The sequence below is a fragment of the Jaculus jaculus genome, chromosome 9 (genome assembly GCF_020740685.1).
Source record: "Jaculus jaculus isolate mJacJac1 chromosome 9, mJacJac1.mat.Y.cur, whole genome shotgun sequence".
NCBI lineage: Eukaryota > Metazoa > Chordata > Mammalia > Rodentia > Dipodidae > Jaculus > Jaculus jaculus.
In genome coordinates this window covers 112,190,929-112,210,671 of record NC_059110.1, presented here as the reverse complement: position 1 = coordinate 112,210,671, position 19,743 = coordinate 112,190,929, and the positions used below count along the sequence as shown (strand labels likewise).

General features: G+C 43.3%; 1 protein-coding gene across 4 annotated transcripts in view; it reads right to left on the bottom strand.

Annotated features, from left to right (window-relative positions):
• Window positions 1-19,743, bottom strand: part of Wipf2 (WAS/WASL interacting protein family member 2) — a 56,520-nt gene that overhangs the window by 16,329 nt on the left and 20,448 nt on the right. For 3 of the 4 annotated variants that reach the window (XM_045158627.1, XM_045158625.1, XM_045158626.1), the window contains exons 2-4: window positions 17,139-17,269; window positions 3,890-4,022; window positions 2,821-2,937 (exon numbers count right to left, since the gene is read on the bottom strand). In XM_045158627.1, coding sequence (XP_045014562.1) covers window positions 2,821-2,937; window positions 3,890-4,022; window positions 17,139-17,201 — 313 coding nt within the window. In that variant the 5' untranslated portion in view covers window positions 17,202-17,269. The remainder of the gene's footprint in view (window positions 1-2,820; window positions 2,938-3,889; window positions 4,023-17,138; window positions 17,270-19,743) is intronic. The other variant, XM_045158628.1, reaches the window with a different exon arrangement.

Below are 19,743 nucleotides of genomic sequence, written 5' to 3'. Positions count from 1 at the left end.
CGCCACTGCAAATGAAATGAAGGTGCATGTGCTCCTTTGTGCATCTGGCTTACTTGGATCCTGGAGAATCGAACCGAGGTATTTTGGCTTTGCAGGCCTTAATTGCTAAGCCATATCTCCAGCCCCTTATTTATTTATTTAAGAGAAAGTGTGTATAGCTGGGCTTGGTAGTGCACGCTTTTAATCCCAGCACTCGGGAGGCAGAGGTAGGAGGGATTGCTGGGAATTTGAGGCCACCCTGAGATTACACAGTAAATTCCAGGTCAGCCTGGGCTAGAGTAAAACCCTACCTTGAAACCCGCCCCCCCAAAAAGAGAGAGAGAGAGAGAGACTATGCGAATATGGGTACACCAGGGCCTCTTGCCACTGCAATCAAATTCCAGACCCATGTACGATTTTGTGCATCTGATTTTACTTGGGGACTGGGGAGTGGAACTTGAGCCAGCAGGATTTGCAAGCAAGTGCCTTTAACCACTGAGACATCTCCTTAGTCAGCATAATCCTTCCCATCTTTCCCTTCCCTCCATTCCCTTCCCCCCTCCCCCTTCCTTCCGCCCTCCCAACTTTCTTCCCTCCTTAAGAAATAGAAAGAACCAGAAAGAGTAGGAAAGAGTAGGAATGAACCTCTAGCCATTGCAAGCAAACTCCAGATATATGTGCTACCTTGTACATCTGGCTTACTTGAGTACTGAGAAGTTTTGCAGGAAAGCACCTTAACTGTTAAGACATCTCTGCAGCTCATCTTTTGTTTTGTTTTGTTTTGTTTTCAAGGTAGGGTCTTGCTGTAGCCCAGGCTGATCTGGAATTCACTGTTTCAGGGTGGCCTCAATTCATGGTGATCCTTCTGAGTGCTGGGATTAAAAGCATGTACCACCATGCCTAGCTTAGTAACTTAAAAAAAAATATTTTCAACAATTTTTTTTTAATGGGGGTGCCAGGTCCTCTAGCCACTGAAAACAAACTCCATATGCATGTGTTTACATGGGTCCTGGGGAATCGAACCTGGGTCCTTTGAGTTTGCAGGCAAAGGCCTTAACCACTAAGCCATCTCCCCAGCCCTCAACAAATATTTTTTATTTATTCATTATTATTATATGAGAGAGAGGGAGAAAATGGGCACACCAGGGCCTCTTATCCACTGCAAATGAACTCCAGATGCATGCACCACCATGTGCATCTGGCTATGTGGGTTCTGAGGAACTGAACCTAGGTCCTTAGGCTTTGCAGGCAAGCACCTTAAATGCAAAGACATCTCTCCAGCCCCAGTAACTTTTAATTAATTTATTTATTTACTTACTTATCTGACAGAAAGAGGCAGAGAGAGAGAGAATGGGCATGCCAGGGCCTCCAGCCACTACAAATAAACTCCAGATGCATGCACCACCTTGTGCATCTGGCTTATGTGGGTCCTATGGAATTGAACCTGGGTCCTTTGGCTTTGCAGGCAAGTGCATTAACCACTGAGCCATCCCCTTCAGTCCCCCAATAACTTTTTTTTTTCAAGGTAGGGTCTCACTCTGGTCCAGGCTGCCCAATAACTTTTTAATATACATCATTATCTATAGCCAAGATGCTGCATAATGGTCCATGAAAATTCTTCCTGTCTAAGTGTACTCTTTATTCTTGGGCTAGGGCTGTAGCTCAGAGGTAGAGTTCTTGCCTAGCATGTTAAAAGCCCTTGCCTTGAGCCCTTGTCCTATAAAATGAACAAAGAAACAACTCCTGTCTCACCTCACCCTCATTTCCTTAGCCTCTGACGATCATTATTCTACTCTATTTATGAGGTCAACTATTTTAGATCCCAAATATAAGTGAGACCATGATGTTTTTTTGTCTTTCTGCTCCCACTTACTTCACTTAACTTACTGTCACAAATGACAAAATTGCCTTCTTTAAGGGCTGAATAATAATCTATTCAGCATATAACACACACACACACATACACATACAAACATACACGTGTGTGCATGTATGTATGTATGTATATATATGGGGGGGGTTCAAGGTAGGGTCTCACTCTAGCCAAGGCTGACCTGGAATTCACTATGCAGTCTCAGGGTGGCCTCGAACTCACAGCAATCCTCCTACCTCTACCTCCTGAGTGTTGGGATTAAAGGTGTGAGCTACCACACCCGGCTCTATTTCATTCATATATATATTATATATATATATTAGATTATATATTAATTTCTATATTATGTAAATTATATATTGTATAAATTATAATTATATATTATATAATTAATATATTAATTATATTAATATATTATTATATATTAATTATATATATTAGAAAGAGAGAGAGAACTGGCATGCTAGGGTCTCAGCCACTGAAATCGAATTCCAGACATTTGCGCCACCTAGTGGGCATGTGCGACCTTGCATTTGCCTCATCTTTGTGCATCTGGCTTGCATAGATATGGAGAGCTGAACATGGGTCCTTAGGCTTCATAGATAAGCACCTTAATTGTCAAGACATTTCTCCAACCCTTTATATCGCAGTTTTAAGTTTCATTTACTTAGTTAGTTATTTTAAGACAATGTCTCGCTATGTGATGTAGGCAGACCTCAAAATTCTCCTGGTCAGTCTGAATGCTGGGATTATAGGTGTGTAACACCCCAGCTCACATTTTCTTTATCTAAGTTAAATACATTTTCATTTTATCCCTCGACTTTTTCTTTCTTTGGTCTACATTGTAACTCCTCTGTTTCCACTTCCTTCTACCCTCTACCACAATCCTCAACCTAAGATGGCTCGCTTGGGACAAATAAGAAATGAATGCATTGGGAAAATATCCTAAGGAATTACTTATTAGATACCTGAAACATCCTTGGCTCCCACAGGTCGCAGCTTTGGCACTCCTCCTTGGAAGAGACCTCCCTTGGGCTGCAAGGCAGCAGCTCCACAGCCATAACCACCACTGTTTCCTTTGGGTTCTGGAAAGATTTGGATTCTCATTTCCATATGTTTTCAGCTGTGACCAAGTCAGTCCTGAGGAGAAACTATCCCTCTATCTGGATTTTAGTACACAGACAAACCAATCCTGCTTTTGCCTTTCTACCAACATGTATTGTTTATATTCTAAATATATCCATATCTAATTTAAAAAAAGCAAGGTTTCTACTCCGTCTTCATGGATGAAATCCTTCACTAGACTTTAGAAAAGAACAGGAGGGGGCTGGAGAGATGGCTTAGTGGTTAAGGTGCTTGCCTGCAAAGCCTAAGGACCCATGTTCTACTTTCTAGGTCCCATGTAAGCCAGACACACAAAGGTGAGGCAAGTGCAAGCTCATACATGCCCACTAGATGGTACAGGTGTCTGGTGTTCAATTGCAGTGGCTTAAACCCTGAATTATCTTTCCTCTCTCTCTCTGTCTCTCTCACTCTCTTGCTCTAAAAATTTTTTTAAAAAATTTAATTAAATTTAAAAAAGAAAAAGGAGAGGAGGAAGAAGGACCAATATTTCTAGGGTGAAGGAGAACAACTGAGACAAAGGAATGTTTAGATTTCTTTGGCTCTCCTCTCCATAACAGGGCTGACTGCTCAGGGACTCGGGAACGAGCCAATTCTCCAGAAAACTATAGGATGGATACTTCTAACAATTCTAAATACATCCATGGTTTCAGCCAAGGGGCTTCTAGGAATGTGGTGGTCTCCTTAGAGAACAGCCAAAGATGTGTCTCAGCAAGCATTAATTGCAGTAGATGAGGAGCTCTGACCTTGAAAATACTTCCCAAGGATTAAAAAAGAACATCTAAGGTATTCAAATGGAAGATGGGAAGAAAGCCAAAGGATAACCCTGGACACAACCTCCACACTCACAGCCCAGCTAAGTCTCCTAACCCTGAGTTCGTGTGGGCTTTGTTAGAAAACAAAGATTAGACTCACTCTCGAGGACAGGAGCACTCCGATCATTAATGTTGGTCACTTTCTTCAATTTGGTCCCTTTGCAAATGTCTTGTAAGAGGGCACCTCGATTCCGCTGATCATCTCTACTCAGCTTGGGCTGTTCAGTGTTTGCCTGGAAGAAGGAGGAAGTGCATTAAGTTTACTCTACAAAGTTCCATTCATCACAAATTTGGGATAAATGGCTTAAGCCAACCTGAATTCCATACATGCCAGCGTAACCTCTTCAGATGTGCTGAGTAGCAATGTTAATGTATACCATCATTCCCAATCTTATTTTTTTTTTTTTCCACAGTAGGGTCTCACTCTAGCCCGGGCTGACCTGGAATTCATACGTAGTTTCAGGGTGGCCTCCAACTCAAGACAACGCTCCTACCGCTGCCTTCCAAGTGCTGGGATTAAAAGTGTGCCACCATGCCTGGCTTTAATCCTTTTATAACCTTTGTGAAGGATACAGAGCTCCCTCTATTACAAACTTCTGACAGGAGGTCTATGCTAATATTGAATGTCTCTGTGCTAGGCCTTTCCTCTTAGACCTCATCATAAAAGCAAACTTTGGCCAGGCGTGGTGGCACACGCCTTTAATCCCAGCACTGGGGAGGCATAGGAAGGAGGATCACCATGAGTTCGAGGTCACCCTGAGACTACATAGTGAATTCCAGGTCAGCCTAGGCTAGAGTGAGACCCTACCTTGAAAAACTAAAACAACAACAAAAAACAAACCAAACAAAAGCAAATTTTGAGCTCCTGCTAGGCCTCAGGCATTGTGCTCAGTTTGTTACTTGCATGATCTCTGTTAAAGCCAGAAGCAAACAGCTTCCTAAGGCCATGCAACTAGTAAATGGTAAAGCAAAGATCGACAGTCCAATTCTAAAGTTCCTATCTCATCCCAGCTAACAAGTACTCTACCTCCCTGCTGCCTGATTCCATCCTCTATGCAATGTGACAAAGTAGTCCACACTACTCCATTCCAAAGAGGAGGAAATAAAGTTAGTGAAGCTCACGTGCCATGACTAGTCAACACGGAATCAAGCTTTGCATGCGGGCCTCACGTCCTCCGTCCCCGCGCTTCGCTTCTGATGACTGCCTTTCAGCACCACGTTTCTTTCTCAGCAGCTTCATCGATCCCTTCCACGTCACTTCCCAGAGTTCTGTCCTTACCTTACACATAAAAGCCCCCCAGCAAAGCCAAACCAGGGTTTGTGCACTACAAATGAGCCACAAAATCTCCAATTTTTTTTTTTTTTTTTTGGTCGTATCCTCACGTCTTTGACCTGAGCTTCATATCTTTGTCAACACTTACAGGGTATCTACAAATGAGTATCGTTTATGTACTTAAGACGCAACACACCGATGCCATGTCCCTGAGAAGGAAGACAACTCAATACCATACATTTTTTTAATAAATCTCAACACCATTTATTATTTAGTGTAGAGCTTTCTAAATATCCAATGAATTTATTTTTTTCAAGGTAGGGTCTCACTCTAGCTCAGGCTGACCTGAAATTCACTTTGTAGTCTCAGGATGGCCATGAACTCACAGCAATCCTCCTACCTCTGCTTCCTGAGTGCTGGGATAAAGGCGTGTACCACCACACCTGGATTTTTAAAAATTTTATTATTTCTTTCTTATTTTAATAAATTTTATTTATTTGCAAGTGGAGAGGGAATAGAAGAGACAGAGAGAGAGAATGGGCACACCAGGGCCTCTAGTCACTGCAAATGAACTCAAGATGCATGTGCCCCTTATGCATATGTAGGTCCTGGGGAATTGAGCCTGGGTCCTTTGGCTTCTCAGACAAATGCCTTAACCACTAAGCCATCTCTCCAGCCCTTGCTTTTTTTTTTTTTTTTTTTTTGCTTTTTGAGGTAGGGCTTCACTCTAATCTAGGCTGACCTGGAATTCACTCTGTTTTCTCAGGGTGGCCTAGAACTCATGGTTATCCCCCTACATCTACCTCCCAAAAGCTAAGAGTAAAGGCATGTACCGCCATGCCTGGCAATTCCAGTGAAATATTTAATAAGCCATTACAAATTATTGGCCTAGGATGGAAGTGTTCTCTGGCTACTCCACCCAGCTGGAGGGGCAGAATTGGAAAGTGGAGACTGTCAGTCTGGGGTTATATTGAACCTGAACTGCAGAAGTTTGATATTTGCTTGATGGTTGAGTTTGCATTGTTTTAGTCTCTTTGCTATGTTTTATACCAGTTGAAAATGTTTACTCTGTGCCTTTATATGTTGGAAATATTTAACTTGTTTGATTTTATAGGACTATCTTAAATTGGTCAAGACTGTGGGGACCTTTGAAATTGAAGCGAGTACAATTTGCAATGTGTGATGGTTGTAAATCTATTGAGGGCCAGGGGTGGAATGTGGTGGTTTGAATAGATGGCCCTCAATATATTCAGTTTTGTATTTGTTTGTAGTTTGCATCTGCAGCCACCTGGCTGGAGGCAGTATCACTGGGTGGATCTTAAGGTGTGGTGGTGGGTTTCAGATTTCAACCTAAAGATATGCACAGTGTGCTTAGCTGGAGTTTCTTAAGTGTGTGGCTTTTGGCTTGTGCTTTTCTCTCTGTTTGGTCCTGTGAAGGCAGGCTAACTTCTTCTGCCATTTATGGAACTTCCTCTGGATCTATAAACTTCAATAAATATCCCTTTCTCCATAACTGGTCTGGAGGTTCATCTCAGTGAACCTGAAGCTGTCTGCTACAGCAGTCTTGCCTGGCAACTCCAGTGAAGTATTTAATAAGCCATTAAAAATTATAATCAGAGGACTGAAGGGATGGCTTAGCTGTTAAGGCGATTTGCCTGCAAAGCCAATGGACCCAGGTTCAATTCCTCAGGAACCACATTAGCCAGATGTATGTGTCTGGACTTCATTTGCAGTGGCTGGAGGCCCTGGCGCACCCATTCTCTCTCTCTCTTTCCCTCTTTCTCTGTCAAATAAATAAATAAAAATAAATAATTTTTTTTCAGTTACAGAAGGTGATGACACCTGTCCTTATTTTATTATGCTTGTGATTCTCTTCAGAATCTTGAAAAATAAATAAATTTTTTAAAAGAAAAAAATTATAATCAGAGCCCGGCATGGCCCATGCCTTTAATCCCAGCACTTGGGAGGCAGAGGTAGGAGGTAGGAGGTCACCCTGAGACTACATAGTGAATCCAAGTCAGCCTGCGCTAGAGAGACCCTACCTTGAAACCCCCCCAAAGAAAAACCTTTATTAGCAGAGCTGGAGAAATGGCTTAACTATTAAAGCACTTGCCTGCAAAGCCAAAGGACCCAGGTTCGATTCCCCAGGACCCATGTAAGCCAGATGCACAAGGTGGCGCATATATCTAGAGTTCATTTGTAGCAGCTGGAGGCCCTAGGACACCCACCCATTCTATCTCAGTCTTTCTCTCTCTCTCTCTCTCTGTCTCTCTCTCTCTCTCTCTCTCTCAAATAAATAAATAAATAATCAGCCAGGCATGGTAGTACACACCTTTAACTCCAGCACCTGAGAGATAGAGGTAGGAGGATTGCCAAGAGCTCAAGGCCACCCTGAGAGTACATAGTGAATTCCAGGTCAGCCTGGGCTACAGAGAGACCCTACCTTGAAAAAACAAAAACATGGGCTGGAGAGATGGCTTAGCAGTTAAGGCACTTGCCTGCAAAGCCAAAGGACCCAGGTTCAATTCCCCAGGACCCACATAAGTCAGATGCATAATCTGATGCACGCATCTGGAGTTTGTTTGCAGTGGCCAGAGTCCCTGACATGCCCCTTCTCTGCATCTGCCTCTTTCTCTGTCTCTCAAATAAATTGAAAAAAAAATTTAAAGACGGGGAGGGGGGGCTGGAGAGATGGCTTAGCAGTTAAGGTGCTTGCCTGAAAAGTCTAAGGACCCATGTTCAATTCTCCAGGTCCTATGTAAGCCAGGTGCACAGGTGGCACGCATGCTTTTGTAGTTTGCCAATTAAAAAAAGAAGAAAAAAAACAACAATTAGAGGCTGAGGGCTGGCTTAGTGGTTGAGGCTCTTGCCTGCAAAGCCTAAGGACCCATATTCAACTCTTCAGGTCCCACATAAGCCAGATGCACAAAGTGATGCAAGCGCACAAGGTCACACATGTACCCAAGGTCGTGGTGCACATGTCTGGAGTTCAGCTACAGTGGCTGGAGGCCCTGGCGTGCCCATTCTTTCTCTCCCCTCACTCTCTCATAAAAAATAAGAAAGCTATATTACGTGTGTAGTGGTAACACCTGCAAATTCTCTGCTGGTATCAGTGTGCTAATCTAGAGAAGCTGTTCTCTTATCTGTGGTGAATGCTGTGACCAGACTGCACTGACAAAGCACACGGGGGCATAATCGGGAGCTCTTGAACTTTTCACCTTAATGTCACATACTTTAGTGTGTGACATTGTATTTATTTATTGTCCTGAATCTAAGGCCCTGAATACAGGCCTCAAGTCATCATGTCCCACTTAAATTTGCTGTGCAGAGCCATAAGCTGTCTATTTTATTAGCATTAGCTAGGCCAGTAGGAATGGACTGGGATGTTGTCTCACACTGATGATACCTCAGATGTTGGCCGGCTATGAGAACTGCCTATTTCTTATTGTTGGAATTGTTTTGATTTCTAACTAAATACAAATAAGTAGTCTCATCCCAGAAAATGAAAAATAATGCTTTTTTGACACTGTTTCTGGAACTTTAAAAAATGATGGTACTATCCAAAATCCTCTTATTTTTTTTTAATATTTTTTGTTCATTTATTTATTTGAGAGCGACAGACACAGGGAGAAAGACAGATAGAGAGAAAGAGAGAGAATGAGCATTCACTGTTCACTGCTGGCCAGGGCCTGGCATGATAAGGAAGCACAAAAAACCTATAGAATGAAAGTAAGGCGTTCCAGCCACTGCAAACAAACTCCAGACGCGTGCGCCCCCTTGTGCATCTGGCTAACGTGGGACCTGGGGAACCGAGCCTCGAACCGGGGTCCTTCGGCTTCACAGGCAAGCACTTAACCGCTAAGCCATCTCTCCAGCCTGAAATCCTCTTATTTTTTAAATGACAATAAAGATTCCTTTAACATAGACTCAATCAACATCTAACCCTTTAAATCTAGTAAACTGTTGACTGCAAGGCTTTTGATCAATCCAAACACCAACAAAATCTTATTTGACAAAACTCTGAATTTTGTCTGCGTGCATGTGTGTGCATGCATGTGTGAGGGTGCATGCATCAATGCCTGCCTGAGTTGGGAGAATTACTTTCCTGGTTCTGTGAGGAGGAGGGTGTGTAAAGAAACAACCCCATTTTGTTTTAAATTAGACGAATGTTTATTGTTCTCAGAACTGGAATTTTTTCTCAAAATTAAAACATTTTTTTCTTTGCGTTTAATGAAGTATTGCTAGCTGAAGCCAGTCGGACATGGTGAGAGATGTCAGACTGATGAATAGTGTGCAGCCTGATTTAAAATCCAACCCTAAAGCCGGGCATGGTGGAGCATGCCTTTAATCCCAGCACTCGGGGGGGCAGAGGTAGGAGGACTGCCATGAGTTCAAAGCCACCCTGAAACTCCATAGTGAATTCCAGGTCAGCCTGGGCTAGAGTAAGATCCTACCTCGAAAAAAAAAAAAAAAATTAATAAAACCAAACCCTGAACCCTTTTAAAGAACAATAAAACAAAGTTTACAAAAGAAGGAAAGAGAAAGAAAACTAGAGCTGAGTGTGATGGAATACACTGGTAATCTCAGTACACAGGCTGAGGTAGGGGGAAGGGGATCTCAAGTCCAAGGTTAGCTTGAGTTAAAGGGTTAAAGAGTCAGTTTAACTACAAGCAAGGGGTTTCTATATATAACTAAAGTATGAGGAAAAGCTGACAGACTTGTTTATTACAAATTATCTAGAAATAAAAGAAGGTAAACAGATGATAAATTGGGAGGAAAACACATCTGTAACAAAGTTCATACAGTGAGGTACAAAATTTTTTTTTTTTTTTTTTTTGGTTTTTAGAGGTAGGATTTCACTCTAGCCCAGGCTGACCAGCAATTTGTCACCACGCCCAGCTACACTGTCATGTTTGATTGACAGAGTTTAGTATTCTGAGAAAGGGTCTCAGGTAGCCCAGGACGGCCTCAAACTTGCTATAGATGAAGATGACCTGGAACTCTCGACCCTCCTGCTTCTGCTTCCCATGTACTGCGATCAGAGGTGTTTGTCGTCAAGTCTACCCAAAGAAAAAGTTTTATATTTTTATTGCAAGGGATTTTATTTCTAGAGTGCACAAACTTATGCTTCTAGGGCAGAGGCTGTGGGTGACTCACCTTTCCGATTGGGGGGAAGGACTTGGTTGGTCTTATACTAATGAGCCAATAGGTGAATTCAGCTATCAGAATAAGATGGGAGTTGGGCGTGGTGACACACCTTTAATCCAGTATTTGGGAGGCAAAGGTAGGAGGAATGCCATGAATTCAAGGCCACCCTGAGACTACATAGTGAATTCCATGTCATCCTGGGCTAGAGCAAGACCCTACTTTGAAAAATGAAGAAAGAGGGCTGGAGAGATGGCTAGCGATTAAGGCACATGCCTGCAAAGCCTAAGGATCCAGGTTTGATTCTCCAGGTCCCATGTAAGCCAGATGCACCCAGTGGCACCTGCATTTGGAGTTCGTTTGCAGTGGCCAGAAGCCCTAGCACACTCATTCTCACTCTCCTACTATCTCTCTCTGTCTTTAATAAATAAATAAAAAGAAAATCTTAAAAAAAATGGAAACAGAGCAGAATGTTGTGCACACACCTTTAATCCCAACACTTGGAAGGCTGAGGTAGGTGGATCACTCTGAGTTCGAGGCCACCCTAAAACTATGTAGTGAATTCCAGGTCAACCTGGGCTAGAGCAAGACCCTACCTTGAAAACAAAACAAAACAAACAAAAAAAAAAGAGACAGAGAGAGAGAGAGAGAGAAGAGAAGAGAAAGAAAAAAGAAAGGAAGGAAGGAAGGCAGGCAGGCAGGTAGGCGGGCCTCCAGCCACTGCAAACAACCCCAGACCCATACACCACCCTATACATCTGACTTACATGAGTACTGGGGGATTGAACCCGGGTCCTTAGACTTACCAGACAAGCACCTTAACAGCTAAGTCATCACTCCAGCCCTCTTCTTTTCTTTTCTTTCTTTTTTTTTGGTTTTTCGAGGTAGGGTCTCACTCTAGCCCAGGCTGACCTGGAATTCACTATGGAGTCTCAGGGTGGCCTCGAACTCATGGCGATCCTCCTACCTCTGCCTCCCGAGTGCTGGGATTAAAGGTGTGCGCCACACGCCCGGCTTCCTCTTCTTTTCTTTTCAGGCTTAATTCCCTTTTATTTTTCAGTCACTGCTGTCTTAATTAAATGACAGAGGCCTTCAGGAAGATAAGGAGTGAGTCCTTTGGACTTTGGGATTGGCAAGATTTTATTGCCTGTCATAAAATGCACTTGTGCAACATGACATCATGAATCCCTCAGTATATCATCCTATTTGTGGGAGAGTCAGGACTTTTTTGGCAAATTTATAAATCTGTTCTTTCACATTGTCTGTCATCAACTTCAGCCACTGGGGATACTGTGGCAAGAGGGCAGGGCTGAATGGGACAGACCCTTCCTGGAAGCATGCATGGGACCCCTGACAGTGGCAGTCTGGCAGCAAAGAGCAGGGTAATGTTTTAAGTCTAGAACCTCAACATACAAATATGACTTAAAAACTAACAGGGAGGGATGAAGAGATGGCTTTGTGTGAAGACACTTGCCTGTGAAACCTAAGAATGCATGTTCGAATCTACAGATCCCACATAGCCAGATGCATAGTGATGCAAGTGTGCAATGTTGCACATGTGTACAAGGAGGCACACACACCTGGAGTTCATTCACCATGGCTGAAAGGCCTTGGTGCACCCATTCTCGCTCTCTACCTCTCAAAAACAAAAATAAAAACAGGGATGGAGAGATGGCTTAGTGGTTAAGCGCTTGCCTGTGAAGCCTAAGGACCCCGGTTTGAGGCTCGATTCCCCAGGACCCACGTTAGCCAGATGCACAAGGGGGTGCACGTGTCTGGAGTTCATTTGCAGTGGCTGGAGGCCCTGGCATGCCCCCCCCCATCTGCCTCTTTCTCTCTATGCCTGTCACTCTCAAATAAATAAATAAAAATAAACAAAAAATTTTTAAAATAAATAAATACCAACAGGAAATAATCAAAAGACATGGCTGACACTACAACAGAAATCAAAGAGCAAGCCTAAACAGAAGGAACAGGATTTCTTAGGAACAAATAACAGGGCAGAATAAAGGCTAGCTCCTTATTTATTCCTGAAATGTGTGGGAGTGAGGAGGCGATAGGGGGAGTCACTGGCAATCTCCATTGGTGTGTTGGTGAACATTTCACTGTAGTCTACTAGTTACTGAAAGTCTGAAATGCTTTCCTCTCTCCAAGAGTAACGGCTATTATGGGATATGGGTGCAATTTAGAAATTTTAGAAACAGCCTTCATTTATTTATTTACTTATTTATTTGGGGGGAGAGAGAAAGGCAGATATATAGAGAGAATGGGTATGCCTGGGCCTCTAGCCATGTACTATCTGGGGCATCTGGCTTACGTGGGTCCTAGGGAATTACACCTGGGTGCTTAGGTTTCTCAGGCAAGCGCCTTAACTGCTAAGCCACCTACCTCTCCAGCCCCGAGCCGCCTTCTTTTTTTTTTTTTTGAGGTAGGGTCTCACTCTAACTCGGGCTGACCTGGAATTCACTATGTCATATCAGGGTGGCCTGGAACTTATGGTGATCCTCCTACCTCTGCCTTCCAAGTGCTGGGATTAAAGGCATGCGCCACCATGCCCAGCTCCTTCATTTTTTTTTTCATTTTTTTAAAAAATTTATTTATTTGAGAGCGACAGACACAGAGAGAAAGACAGATAGAGGGAGAGAGAGAGAATGGGCGTGCCAGGGCTTCCAGCCTCTGCAAACGAACTCCAGACGCATGCGACCCCTTGTGCATCTGGCTAACGTGGGACCTGGGGAACCCAGCCTTGAACCGGGGTCCTTAGGCTTCACAGGCAAGCGCTTAACCGCTAAGCCATCTCTCCAGCCCTGCTCCTTCATTTTTTTAAACCACTTTGTTTAATAAAGCTTGGATTATTTGGGAGAAAAGTTAAAATTATAATTTACAGACTGTTCACTGTTCACTGTTCACTGCTGGCCAGGGCCTGGCATGATAAGGAAGCACAAAAAACCTATAGAATGAAAGTAAGTGTGACAATCCACACATGCAATCTATCTCACCACACAGGAGACTTAATTAGGAGGACGGTGGAGCTTTAGGCCAACTTGGGCTACATACCCACAGTAAGACCCTACCTTAGAAAGGGCAAGGGCTGGAGAGATGGCTTAGCAGTTAAAGACACTTGCTTATGCAAAGCCTATCAGTGCAGGTTTGATTCCCTGGTACCCGGGTAAAGCAAGATGCACCAAGTGGCACGTGTGTCTGAAGTTTGCATACCGTGTCCCTCTCTCTCACTCATAAATGAAGGATACAACTGTCTGATGGGGCTGGGAGATGGGTCAGTGGTTAAAGGGGTTAGCATGCAAGGCTGCTGGCCCCAGGTTCAATTTCCTAGATAGCGACATAAAGCCATACAAACATTTGTTACACATACACACAGACAAGTTTAAAAATTTAAAAATTAGGGCTGGAGAGATGGCTTAGCAGTTAAGGCGCTTGCCTGCAAAGCCAAAGGACCTTGGTTCGATTCCCCAGGACCCATGTAAACCAGATGCACAAAGATGAGGCAAGAGCAAGGTTGCACATGCTTACTAGGTGGTGCAAGCATCGGGAGTCCGACTGCAATTCTCTCTCTCTCTTCTAAAAAATAAATAAGCCGGGCGTGGTGGTGCACGCCTTTAATCCCAGCACTTGGGAGGCAGAGGTAGGAGGATCTCCGTGAGTTCGAGGCCACCCTGAGACTACATAGTGAATTCCAGGTCAGCCTGGGCTAGAGTGAGACCCTACCTCGAAAAACCAAAAAAAAAATAAATAAATAAATAAAAATAAAAAATAAATAAATAAGTAAATAAATAAATAAAAATAGAGGCTAAGGTCAGGTATGGTGGCACATGCCTTTTAATCCCAGCACTCAGGAGACAAAGGTAGGAGAATTGCTGTGAGTTCAAGTCCACTCTGATACTACAAAGTGAATTCCAGGTCAGCCCGGGCTACATCAAGACCCTACCTCTAAAATAAATAAATACATAAAAAAAATAAAAACTGAGATAGTCATGGTGGCACACGCCTTTAATCCCAGCACTCGGGATGTAGAGGTAGGAGGATCACCGTGAGTTCGAGGCCATCTGGAGACTACATAGTGAATTCCAGGACATCCTGGACTAGAGTGAGACCCCACCTTGAAAAAACAACAAAAAGGGGGGTGCTGGAGAGATGGCTTAGCGGTTAAGGTGCTTGCCTACAAAGCCTAAGGACCCATGTTCAATTTTCCAGATCCCACATAAGCCAGATGCACAAAGGTGAGGTAAGTGTAAGGTTGCACATGCCCACTAGGTGGCGCAAGTGCCTGACATTCAATTTCTGTTGCTCACTCACTCTCACCCCCCCCAACTAAAATTAAAAGTAAAAAAAAAAAAAAAAAAGAAAGAAATAAAGAGAGAACCAGGTGTGGTAGCACATGTCTTTGATCCCAGCACTCGGGAGGCAGAGGTAGGAGGATCGCTATGAGGTGAGTTCAAGGCCACCCTGAGACTATATAGTGAATTCCAGGTCAGCTTGAGCCAGAATGAGACCCTACCTCAAAAAAAAAAAAAAGACGAGGAAAAGGAAGAAGAAGAAGAAAAGAAAGGAAAATGAAACCCATGAAATGTCATGGCTTCAAAGAAAAAAGTAGCAGCTGGAGAGATGGTTCAGAGGTAAAAGCATGCTTCCCACACAAGCATGAATACCGAAGAGGACTTGAAACTGCCCGAGTTTGATTCCCCAGCATCCACCATGTAAAATCAAACACATATGTAACCTCAGTCCTGTAGGAAGAAGAGACCAGAGAGTCACTGGGGCTTGAGAAAATAGCAAGGTGCTAAATCAATGAGACACTTGTCTCAACAAAACAGGAGGCTGAGCAACAGGATGGGGGAAGGGGAACAGGACACCCAACATTCTCCTCTGGTTTCCACATGTATGCAGTGTACACACATGCATACACTACACACATGCCACACATACATGTATGTGAAAAAATGCTATTTTGCAACAAGTATGACTGCAGACACATGTGCCCATGTACATACCACTAAATATCTAATGACATAACAAGCCGTTTATAATATGTTTTTGAGTAAGAAAAGCAGGTAAACCGGGTGTGGTGGTGCACACCTTTAATCCCAGCACTTGGGAGGCAGAGGTAGGAGGATCACCATGACTTTAAGACCACCCTGAGACTACACAGTTAATTCCAGGTCAGCCTGAGCTAGAGTGAGACCCTACCTCCAAAAACAAACAAACGAAAAATGGTAGCAAGAAGTGATCACTAAGAGTCTCCATGCCTTTCCAAAGGACACAAGAGCGATGAGATGACACACTAACCTTTGAAGACCAAACAGTTCAAGGGCAACACTAGTGTCTACATGGTATCTGTCCAAATTTCTACTTAGAATGAACCAAAACAAGGAAACAAGATCACCATTATGGCCCCACGAGGACCTTACAGGACTCAGAACAAGTAGTAAGGACAGGTTTGTTCTCCATCTCCCTACACCACATGCCATGCAGTGTGTTGCAGATTTAATCACAACCTCTATGGCTCCAATAGAAACTGGGCATGGTGATTCACGTAGTCAAGAGGCAGACACAGGAGGATCAGTGCAAATTTGAGGCCAGTCTAGTCTATGGTAATAGCAAGTTCCAGGAGGCTAGCCAGGATGACAAGCAAGGCTATTTCAAAATACCAAAACATACAGATTTTTTGTGGACTGTGGTAGTTCATTCATTTAATCCTAGCACTCAGGATTACTGAGGTACGAGACATTAGTTCAAGGCCAGCCTGGTCTGGAGTGAGATTCTGACTCCAAAAACAAAAAAACTAAAAAAAAAAAAAAAAAAAAAAAAAAAAAAAAAAAAACCACAGATAAATAAATAAAGGATTGGGGAGAATGCTCAATGGTTAAAGGCACTTGTTTGCAAAGTCTGTTCACCCATGTTTGATTCCCCAGTGCCCACATAAAGCCAGATGCACAAAATGGCACGCACACCTGGAGTTCATTTTCAGTGGAAGAGGTCCTAATGTAGCCATTCTCTTCCCCCACCTTCTCTCTCACAACATTTTTTAAAGTAGCACACACATTTAGCATTTGATTGCAGCAGCAAGAAATTCTGACACACCCAAACACATAGATGTGCAAATAAACAAATACTTTTTAGTTAGGAGATCAAAAACACTTAGCTGGGCATAAAGGTACCACACCTGTAATCTCAGTATTTTGAGAACTAAGGCATGATGACCTTAAATTTAAGGCCAGCTTGGGATACACAGCTAGTTCAAAGGCAGCTTGGGATCCATACTGAGACCCTGTCATCAAAAATAAATAAAGCGGGGGCTGAAGAGATGGCTTAGCGGTTAAGCGCTTGCCTGTGAAGCCTAAGGACCCCGGTTCGAGGCTCAATTCCCCAGGACCCACGTTAGCCAGATGCGCAAGCGGGCTGGAGAGGTGACTTAGTGGTTAAGGCACATGTCTGTGAAACCTAAGGACTCAGGTTCGATTCTCTAGGTCCCACGTAAGCCAGATGCACATGGCATGCACATTTATCTGGAGTTTGTTTGCAGTGGCTGGAGGCCATGGAACGCCCATTCTCACACACACTCTCTCTCTAATAAATAAATAAAAATAAATCTTTTTTTTTTTAAATAAATAAAGCGGACATGGTGGCGCACACCTTTAATCCCAGCATTCCAGAGGCAGAGGTAGGTGAATCACAGTGAATTCGAGGCCACCCTGAGACTACATAGTGAATTCCAGGTCAGCCTGACTAGAGTGAGACCCTACCTGGAAAAACCAAGAGAACAAAAACAATGAGTGAATAAATAAATTAATAGAATTAAAGAACAGGCTCAGAATAAAAGCATTACAGGTAGGAAAACCCACAATTGTTAAGCAAAGTTTTCTGTGTGTTTGTTTTGAATGCAGTTTGAGAGCCTGGTAGAAAGACGACCTACCTGGTTAAAAGCGGGAGGTGGGGGAGGACCAGGTGGGGGTGGAGGGGGAGGAGGAATTGGCATCCTTGCCCTGCTCCAGTTGGCACTGCTCTCGCTCCGTCTTTATTTGCAGCTTTAGGTCACTCATATACCTGTCAACAAAACAAAAATTTTTAAGGACAACTTTATAATGAGAGACAGAGTGCCCAAGAGGTCTTGAGGACTGGACACTTAAAAAGACTAAACCTTAGCCTCATCTCCAAGACCTGCTGTGGATGTGGTAAGTGTTCTCTATAAAAGACCAATTTAAAGTTCCTTTTTGTAAAATTATTGTTTGTTTTGTGGTACTGGGGATCAAACCCTCATGCATGCAAGGCAAGTATTCTAAGCTATACTCCCAATATATTTTTTTTAAATTTTTATTTATTTATTTGAGCGCGACAGACACAGAGAGAAAGACAGATGGAGAGAGAGAGAGAATGGGTGCACCAGGGCTTCCAGCCTCTGCAAACGAACTCCAGACGCGTGCTCCCCATGTGCATCTGGCTAACGTGGGACCTGGGGAACCAAGCCTCGAACCAGGGTCCTTAGGCTTCACAGGCAAGCGCTTAACCGCTAAGCCATCTCTCCAGCCCCCAATATTTTTTTAATGAATAAACTTCATATTTTAGAGCTGTCTGGTTCACAAAAAGTACAAAAAACTTCCATACACCTCGGTCACCATGGCTACAAATCATGCCATACATAGTGATTGCTGGATCACATGCTAGGAACATGACTGGCTCCGTAAGAACCTTCCAAACTTCTTTCTAAGTGGCTGCGCTTTTCCATATTAGCACCAGCAATGAAGGAGGTTGTTCCACATAATTTCCCAGCATTTGTCATGGTTTTGGATTTTGGCCACCCTAGTGGGCTTGTAATGGTATCGTGTTTTACTTCGCAATTCTCTAATGACATGATGTTAAACATCTCTTCATGTGCTTGCCATTTGCATTTGAATGTCGGCTTATGTGAGTTGTCTGTGTCTTTTGGTCTATTTTTAGGAAGAGGTGTGCTAGAGATTGAATGCATGCTAAGTGTATGTGCTGTCAATGAGCTACACATGCCCCAGCCCTGCTGAGCATTCATTTCAATCAGATTTTTTTTTTTTTTTTTGAGTTTGTTTTTTTGAGGTAAAATCTCACTCTTGCCTAGGCTGACCTGGAATTCACTTTGTAGTCTCAGGGTGACCTTGAACTCATGGTGATTCTCCTACCTCTGCCTCCTAAGAGCTGGGATTAAAATGTACACCATGACGCCCAGCTCAGATTAGGTTTTTTTTTTTTTTTTTTTTTTTTTTAAGAGAGAGAGAGAATAGCCATGCCAGGGTCTTAGAGCTGCTGTGACTTCAGCCCTCGGGACATGTGCGACATTGTGGACCTGCGTCTAGCTTATGTGGGACCTGGAGAGTTGAACATAAGTCCTTAAGCTTTGCAGGCAAGTAAGTGCCTTAACCACTAAGCCATCTCTCCAGCACTCAGGTTAGCTTCAAAATTTTTTTTTCCTTCCTCCCTCCACCAGGCACCCGAGGTAAGGTCTCACTCTTGCTCAAGCTGACCTGCAATTCACTCTGTAGTTTCAGAATGGCCTTGAACTCTCAGTGATCCTATCTCTGACTCCCAAGTACAGCCACCATGCCCAGCTAAAAAATATATATATATTTTATTTGAGAGAGAGACACTAGGCACACTAGGCTTTCTGCCCCTGAAAAGAAATTTCAGATGCATGTGTCACTTTGTATATCTGGCTTTACCATGGATAATGGGGACTCGAACCCAAGTAGTCAGGCTTTACAAGCAAGTGCCTTTAACTGCTGAGACACCTCTCCAGCCCCACACTGGCCTTTTTAAAAAATGTTTTTATCGGGCTGGAAAGATGGCATAGTAGTTAAGACATTTGCCTGTGAAGACTAAGGACCCAGGTTCGATCTCCCAGTGCCCACAAAAGCCAGATGCCCAAGGCAGTGCATGTATCTGGAGTCTGTTTGCAATGGCTAGAGACCCTAATGCATCCATTCTCTCTTTCTCTGCCTCTTCTCTCTCTCTCAAATAGATATATAAATAAAATATTTTAATTAAAAAATGTGTTTTTAAAACTTTTTAAAAATTTTATGGGGGGGGAGGCAAATAGAGAGAAGAGGCACAACAGGACCTCTACCCACTACAAATGAACTCCAGACGCATGTGCCACCTTGTGCATCTGGCTTACGTGAGTACTGGGGAATCGAACCTTGGTTAGTAGGCTTCTCAGGAAAGTGCCTTACCCGCTGAGCCATCTCTCCAGCCCTGGCTTTTTGTTGTTATTGAATTTTAAGACCTCTTTGTATATTTCAAGTAATAGTCTTTTATATTTATTTATTAGAAACAGAGAATGGACATACCAGGGCTTCTAGCCACTGCAAATGACCTCCAGACACATGTGCCACCATATGCATCTGCTTATGTGGGTACTGGGGAATTGAGTCTAAAACTTTAGGCTTCGCAGACAAGCACCTTAACTGTTAAACCATCTCTCCAGCCCAATAGTCTTGTTTTTTTAATGATTTTTTTTTTTTGGTTTTTCAAGGTAGGGTCTCCCTCTAGCCCAG